The sequence below is a fragment of the Grammomys surdaster genome, unplaced genomic scaffold (assembly GCF_004785775.1).
Source record: "Grammomys surdaster isolate TR1022 unplaced genomic scaffold, NIH_TR_1.0 126298, whole genome shotgun sequence".
NCBI classification, from domain to species: Eukaryota; Metazoa; Chordata; class Mammalia; order Rodentia; family Muridae; genus Grammomys; species Grammomys surdaster.
The window spans coordinates 2,943,269-2,951,913 of NW_021621098.1; the positions used below are offsets into that span (position 1 = coordinate 2,943,269).

Below are 8,645 nucleotides of genomic sequence, written 5' to 3' on the forward strand. Positions count from 1 at the left end.
TGCATGTACTCACATACTGACACACACAGAGACACAGTGAGAAATAAAAGGGATCTTTAAAAGAAAATGAAAATTGAAGAAAGATTATTGGAAGAATACATTTGAAATATTACTCATTTATACATGTCTGGCCTGTCAAAAGAGTTGAATGATTCTACTTTTAAATGTTTTATAGTATAATGGACACCTGTAGCCAATACATTTTAAACTACAGTACTCTTTATTTCTATTAAAAATATCTCCATTTTTGCCTTTTGAAAAGTTGGTGTTAGATCTTGATTTCATGTCCATAGCCTGTCCTTTCTGGCCCTTAGTTCCTTTGCATACCATCGCCACTGCAAATGTCCAAGGCTGACTCTTACAGTTCTTGATTCTTTGCTCATTCCATGTTTTTTAGTTATACTACCACAACTTGCAATTTTATGGGGCTTTTTCTTGCTTACTCTCTATTCTATAATATAAATTAATTAAGGTCAACAAATAGATCAGTATTGCTTATTTTGGTGTCCCCCAAACTAAGCCAACTGCTGACACTTTCTATGTATTTGAAATATTTTTGAGGAATGATAGTCCATGTTTTTGAATAAATGGAGATGCCTTGCTAACCTCCAACATGGTGAATGTAAGTTGTTTCTGATTCTTGCTCTAATGAAGTGAAGGTTTATTGGTCAAAACATTAAAAGATGGCCCATATTCCATCTTACAATTCATTTCTAATGAAAACTGGATCCTGCCAAGTGCCTTGCTGATAGCAGTTCCTTTTATATTAGTTGTCAGGGTGGGACTAACCATGGTTGTTGGACCTCAACTCTAAAATCTTTAACTATACCTATAAATACATTCCATAATCCAAAATAAACCAAAAGTGCATTGCACCTCTAGTCCCAAATATGTCAGCAAAGAAACATAGACCTTATCACTACAGTCCAGGGACTTCTGTGTCTCCCTCTGCCCCATACTTGCTCCGTTTTGCTATCTTCTCACCTCTGTGAGTTTTCATCAGTAATGGATGCAGCTTGAGGCTCCTTTAGGGTAGACAGGGCTCTAGCTCACTGAATGCACCACCATATTGATCCTGCTTATCAAATTTTCAAATCATTCTTAACATATTATCAGGGGGTTGGTCTTGTGATACCTAATATCAGCTAGACGTTACCAAATATGCAAATTAATAATTGCATACTTGTACACCAGGAAAGAGGAATGGATTTATTGCCTTGCTTTTTCCTACCCCACCGCACACACACCTCAAGAAAATGTTTACACGGAAAACTTTCAAAGCAATGCATTTCTCCAGAAATGATCATATTAAATGTAGATTAAAATGTACATATAAACATATGCACAGATGAGGAAGGGATGAAGCCAAGTTCTTTGGAAGTAGGAACCATGGTGTTTGGCAGCTACTATCTTGTTCACAGTTGACTCCTCAGAGTCCAGTCTTCATACATGACTTGAGGAAGCGGATCCAATGGTATCCATTGAATAAGTGAATAAGTAACACCAGATAGGATCCTTTCTGGTCTTGATTTCCTATAGCCATGTGGTTCCAATTAGCTTCAACTTCTTCCACATGCTTCAACTGACTTTCCTCTTAATCTTCTTTCTTAGTCTAAGGCCCAGAAGCTATCTCCTAGTGTTTGCACCATTATAAAAGTCCCCAATTATGCTCTAGCTTCTCTCCATACTCTGTCCAACTTGTTTACCATTCCACTCTTCCTTCATATATCCCCTCTTTTGAAGAGCCCATATTAGCTTGCAAGTTGTCAGATACCTCAAACATGAGACAACTGATTGGGCTTCAGGTCACCCAAACCTCCATGGATAAGGATACTTCCATCTCAACTCCTTCATCTACCCAACTTCCTAATACTCTCTCACATTATGCCTTCTCATGACTATAGTTCCTGAAGGTCAAAGTCAGGTCCTATCTCTGAACTTGGATTTATTGTCTTGTATTTACAGTATTACCAAGCATTTGCTCAAAGGTACCTATTACATTAATTACTTTCATGTTGCTATAATAAAAGATCATGATCAACACAGTTTACAGAAGAAAATTTTATTTGGGCATAGGATTTCAGATAGAGAGTCCATAATGGCAGGGTGGCATGTGAACAGGTGACTGGAACAGGAGGCTGAGATAGCATATCCTCAACCATAAACATGAAGCAGAGAAAGTGACCTAAAAGTGGATGGACTCTATGAAGCCTTCCTCTTGAGACCCACCTGCATGAGTGCACTTCCTCAAGTCAAAGCTAAGCCACCTCATAACCCCACAACACTGCTAACAACTAGGGACCAGGTGTTCAAACATAAAAGCCTACAGCAGACATTTATTATTCAAAATACCACACCCATTCAAAAGATAAGGCAATAAAAAGTATTATAATCTTGTTCATTTAAAGGTTAGTCATAATGCCACTAATATCGTAGTCCTGAATTGCTGGTAATACATTTCTGAATATGTTATAAAAGAATATAGTATGTACTGACAAAATAGTCATGGGAAACCTAGACTTTCTTTGAGACTAGAGATAGTTCTTGGTCCTTCTCTGTGTTTATTGATCATGTCCGTCATAATTCATTGATTAAAAACATTTCTCAATAGTTCATCTCTATCATCTCAGCACCAGGATAGCCAAGGCAAGAGTATTATAGTTTTCACATCAGCATAAGTGAAACAATGAGTTCTATGCCTTCCTGAGCTACATCTTGGTAAGATCCTGTCACCACCACCATCATCATCATCATTATCATCATCATCATCGTCATCATCAATTATGGCCTCTTACATTTTACAGTTTGTCTCACTTTCTCTTCCTCTCTTCCTCTAGAACATGACTTTGTTGATATTCTGCTGTATTTATCTTTGAATAACCATCATTTAGGAGGTGTCTGGCATAGTTAGATTAGAATAACTTTAAAATTAACATACTGTACTCCACAATCTGGGATGGAAACTTTCAGTTCATTAAATTACAGGAAACAGTTGACATGTGATGAATCTAAAGTTTTTAGGGACTTGAAGTTATTAAAAGAGCGAGAATCTGAGAAGCTATTTCACATGTTGTGACCTACCATCCAAAATAAACTTAAAATGTTCAAATTCTTGTAGATCTGTGCCTGGCTGATAAAGGTCTGATAAAGACTTTGCCGTTGCTTTATGTCAGCATTTTCAGAGAAGCAGATTCGTAGTTGTTCTTAGATCCTCAAAGGGGCCTGTTATCTTAAACAGGTTGTAAATCACTGGTTTAAATTGTTTAGGCAACAAAAGAATATCCCTTGAAGTTTTCTGTCAAGTTGAAGTAATTAAATCAACTAATGTACAGCAGAAGGAGAGATGAGTGAACTTGTAAGAATGGGATGTAGTTATCCAAGAATACTAAATTATAGAAAAGTCAGTCCCTTAAAATACTGCTGGCAAGGCCGGGCAGTGGTGGCACACGCCTTTAATCCCAGCACTTGAGAGGCAGAGGCAGGCGGATTTCTGAGTTCGAGGCCAGCCTGGTGTCCACTCATGAATGGACTAGGGATCTCAACAACATGTTGAACTTTTGATGAGCCAGTGAGTCCACAGCCTCCTGCTCCACTGGTCAAAGACGTCATGCAACCACATAGTCAAACAGAAATAGTCTAGGCAGATGTTCCTGCATTTTATCAGCTTTCCACTCCAGAAACCTTTTGAAATGTTCTTATTCCCCTTGGCTTGTAGTCCATTCCAACAAAATCACATGAAACAAGGACCAGGCACAAAGCATGAAACAAGGAGCGAGCATGAAGCAGACAAGCCATTTCATGCAACCCACGTTGCTGAGTGCTGAGCAAAAATTATGCAGCCAAACAATGATTTCCAACAATAAACAATGTCAATGTGGACAAGATGAACTAATCATTCTATCCCTAGTCTTCTACCCAAAACAAGCAAACAAACAAACAAACAAAAATGATTTCTGCTTATTGCAGTTGTTCCCAGGAGAAAATGTAGAGGTGGGGAACCCAGCACCAGAAGTAGCCACAAAGCTGAGTATAGTAGCTACCTATTTCTCTCCATGACCCTAAATGCATGTCAGATTAGAACAAGATAATATCTTTGAGCTTATTTCCTATTTCTGCTATAATGAACCACAGTAATTGCTCTATCATCAATACTAATAGGAGCTGGAAAGACACCTCCGTGGGAATGAGCACTTGCTGCTCTTCCAGAGGACCTAAGTTCTCTTCCCAGCAGTCTTTGACTTGGGAGAATTATTCTCTGAACAACCAAAGTCTAAAGATGCTCGTGCTCCCCACATAAAATGCAGTATTTGTGTAATACAGCATACTTCTTCCCACATACTTCAATCATGTCTAGTTTATGTACTGTGCTAGTACTGCAAATGGTCCCTGTGTGTATCATCTCAGGAACAGTAATAAAAACAATTTGTGGATTAGAAATCCAGATACAGAAGTTGGCCATACTATAATGTTAGTGGCTTAAAACAACAACACAAATTTGTCAGCCCCGTGGCTCTAGAGGTCATAAGCTCAGGGATAACTCAGCCAACTAACAGCAAAGTATTGACCAGCAGTGCTTGTGGGAGGCCCTAAGGGAGAAGGCATTTCTTTCCAACCTCCAGGTCCTAAAAGCCAATGCAGAGGCTTTCCCTCAAGCATGTTGTCTCTTTGTTAAAGCTGTTTTCATACAACCTGTTAAATCTCACTGAAACATATCGTGACTGTACAATGGATATTTTAAAAACAAAGAAAATCTTTTTTTTTATTATCTGGCACCTCCAAGCTTGGCCCCTGGCATTTCTTGGCAACAGCTTAATCAAATAGCCTCTGTCAGTATGCCATTCTATTATTCTGTGCTTCTTATGTCTCTGCTATGCCCTGAATGACGCCTTGCCTAGTGCTCAATTGTCATACAAGTTCAATGTAGACTTATAATTGATAAATAATGATAAAATAACCAGAGAGTTTCATTTATATATTATATCTTTTAAAGAAACAGACTGCCAGATTCTTTTTACTACAACAACAGTGACAATAATGTACAACTGGTGGGAGTCATTTCTCTCCTTCTAGCCTATAGGAATAGGGAATCAAATTTAGGTCTCTAGGCTTAGTGACAAACACTTTCACCCAGTAAACTGTTAGGATAAACAGCACACAGATTGGCATCTTCTTAAAAGATTGAACACACAACTCACACTTCTATCCCTGGGTGTTTGTTCCAGAGAAATGAATATTTGTGTCCCATCCAAACCCTATATGAAATATTTACAGCAGCTTTACCCTGTTTAGCTAAACCCAGAGAACACACATTAATAGGGTTCATCCATACTGTAGAATAGTAGTTAGAAAGCAAAAGGAAAGAACTACTGATACACACAGCCAGGACAATGCAATGTAGAAAGTTACACTTGTTGAAAAGATATCAATCCCCAGGGGTTACATAGCATATATGATTTAAATTCTATAACATTCTTGATTTTAAGATGTTCTTAATGGGGCAATCTGAATAAAGGGTACAAGAAATTTTTCTGCATTATTTTTTGTTTGGGTTGGTTTTGGTTTTGGTTTTGGTTTGTTTTTGAGACAGAATTTCACTCTGTAGTCCAATCTGACTTCAAGCCGTTAATTCTTCTGTCTCATCCTCCCAAATGCTGGGATTGCAATCATAGTTTCAAACAATATTGCTCTACCTCTGCATTGTCTGGCTCTGTACTTACTTCAGTTAAGGTTTATTTTTTTAAGGCATGCTTAATAAAATATTCAGCATAAAGCTATTTGCAAACAGTAATTTTGGTGCTACCAAATTTCTTCTTTCTTTTCCTTCCTGGAAATTTATTTGGTTGTTGATCCATTATTGCTGAAGATTTTAATACACGTGACAGTGGCCATGCTGGGATGTCTTCACGACTTTGCAGTTTGTTGTTGGATTCTTATTTTTCATGCTGATCTGCTGCCTTATGTCCATTACTTTGAACATTTCCCATCCTGACCAAGATATCACCTGAGATATTGGTTTGAATTTCAGTCTCCAGCAACACTGTAACGATGTACAAGAAGGTCTTTGTAGTTTCCCAGACAAAGAGATGCTTTGGAAATAGTAATTCACAACTCGTGCTTTGTAACCTCTGCAGTAGAGGGTGAGTCGGGGAGAGGCTGAAGTACAGGATCCTGAGTTTTAGATCAGGTAGAGCCTCCTGAGTTCATCAGTGCTTGGCGTTCCAGAGATTGTCTTCTTTCGTCTGGAACCATTGACAGGCTCTGGTCTTTCACTCCTTTGCTCCTTTGGCACAGCTGAGTACAACCCTCTACTTATCGTCCTTAGTGAGTGTCCATCCATTGCACTTCAGTCATCCTTGCCTAGCATGTTCTTTTCAGCTTCTGACATAATGCCTTGCCTCTTGCCACACCTGTCCATGTCCCTATGGTGATTCAGAGCCTTGTCCACAGAGCCCATGGCAGCTTGGGGTGATTTGGCTGAAGACCAAGCAGGATCACAAGTCCCATACTTTGTCTTGATGGGTGTGACTTCATATAAAATTTCTCTCTGCTTTCTTTTTCAGTGACTACAGGAAAAATCCAGAAACACATCACCAATCAGGTATTTCTTCCCTTTCTCATAAACTATAATTCAAAGCCATTTTAAATGCAAATACCTAAGCATTCGTAAATGTTCCAAACAGGCTGTGCTCATCACTAGCTATGAGCAATAGATACGGTCGCGGTTCTGAGAACCTATACCTGACTCATCTGTGAATGGCTGTGCACTTTCTCATCTGTCTCAACTTCATCCTTCCCTCTACCTCATCCTACCAAAATGAGGGATACACTGTCACTCCAAACACGGAAGTGTTCTCGTGATCATATTGTGATCTCTGGAACAAATACCCTCACAACTCAGGTGACTCTCCTCTGTCCTCTCAAGTGTTAATTCAACCAGCTAAAACTGCATGGCTACCTGGGCCCACTAGAGCAGAAAGGCACCTCAGAGTTATCTGTCCTTCTCAGCATTTCCATGTGCTCAACTTGCCTGGTGTCTTCCTATATGTTCCACACTCTCGATGCCTAGTCTCTATGATCTAGTGTCTGTATTGCCAGGTATACATACTCTTTAAGAGACTTGTGACATGTAACTGCCCATGGAATAAAGCAGGAGAGGCCATCACCAAGAGCTCTGATGCCCAGACCATTGGCCCCTTCTACAGGCGTATTGGGCTGCAGGGCCTCAACATGCTACTTGCTCAGGAGACTCAGAAAGTCTGACATTGGCCTGTGGCAAACACTGCTCAGATTTCACTCACAGAATCTCTGTGCCCTTTTTCTTTCTTTTTCCCTGGTATAAATTATAACTCATGGTTGCCAAGGAGAAAGGTGGTAAGTCTGCATTTATACTGGGCAAGGCACATTTTTCTTTTTCTGTTGTTCTGCTTTTTATTGTTAATGTTTCTTTTTATTATCTTTTTAGTTAGCATGTAAATAAAGCGCTTCAGGAGATTTTGGATGTGGCTCTGTTGGTAGAGTGCTTGTCATATGAGCACGAAGCCCTGCATTCTCTCTCCAACAGCACATAAATTGGATGTGGTAGGGTGTGCCTATGCTAGAACTTTTAGACGTGGAGGCTTGCAGATGAGAGTCAACGTTCAGGCTACCCTTGGGTACTGATGGAGTTGGAGACCAATCACGGACACATGGCTCACTGTGGCCTCCTCGTGCATGTGTATTGTACTTTGTGTTTACCCCTCCCATTACATTACCCTCGCTGGTCTCCCATTCTTCTCTTGTGGTCTCACAATTAGTTTCCTCTCTGCTTTCATACATACAGGGTCTGAATTTGGCTGCAACAAAGGAAATGGAAGTCACAAACCATAGAAGTGCCTACATGACTGCATTTCTGTGGCAATATTGTCCTTTATCTAAGTCACTAATGACTTCAAAAATCAAGTCCAACTTTAGTTCCTGTTGTCAATTCACTCAAATACAAAGACATGGCTCTTGTCTAGCCAGTGCCAGATACCCCTTAATTCATCAAACCTTAAACACTGAGAATTCAATTGGCTTAATATACCCCACAACAAAATCAATAGGCAGAAACAAGCATCTATCGGGCACATTTTTGCTTTCATTTACATGGTAGCTCACCCAGTCCCCAAAGCTGGATCAGTTCCAATCTGCTGTGAACAGCCTGGAGCATCCTGGAAAGCCACTGATCTTCAGCCCATGTTGACAGGCCAAAGAAACTGAGTCCCTGTGTCAGAAAAATGACAACAGAAGTAGCCATGGGCAAGATGAGCTCACCAGGAAGGTCCTTATGTCTGGGCTGCTGCAGCTGGGAGGTATCACCAGATCTCAGAGTGGGTCTTCCTGCTTCAGTTAGTATAGCTAAGAGCATCCTTCAAGTGTGAGCAGAGATACCTCTAATCCAGATGAGTTTGCCTGGTGACTGGTTCTAGATTTTTTTTCCCAGTTGACAATCAATATCAACCATTAGAAACACCAACTATAATAGCAACAGCTCTAACAATGCCATTCTTAAAGTAAGGAAGGCAAGGATTCTACACCTAGTCAGTCTCTCTCTCTCTCTCTCTCTCTCTCTCTCTCTCTCTCTCTCTCTCTCTCTCTCCCTCCCTCCCTCCCTCCCTCCCTCCCTC

General features: G+C 40.0%; 1 protein-coding gene across 1 annotated transcript in view; it reads left to right on the forward strand.

Moving 5' to 3' along the window:
- Chst9 (carbohydrate sulfotransferase 9) overlaps positions 1-8,645 on the forward strand; it is a 263,667-nt gene that overhangs the window by 220,785 nt on the left and 34,237 nt on the right. The window contains exon 4 of the mRNA XM_028759526.1: positions 6,561-6,598. Within this exon, the coding sequence (XP_028615359.1) occupies positions 6,561-6,598 (38 nt within the window). The remainder of the gene's footprint in view (positions 1-6,560; positions 6,599-8,645) is intronic.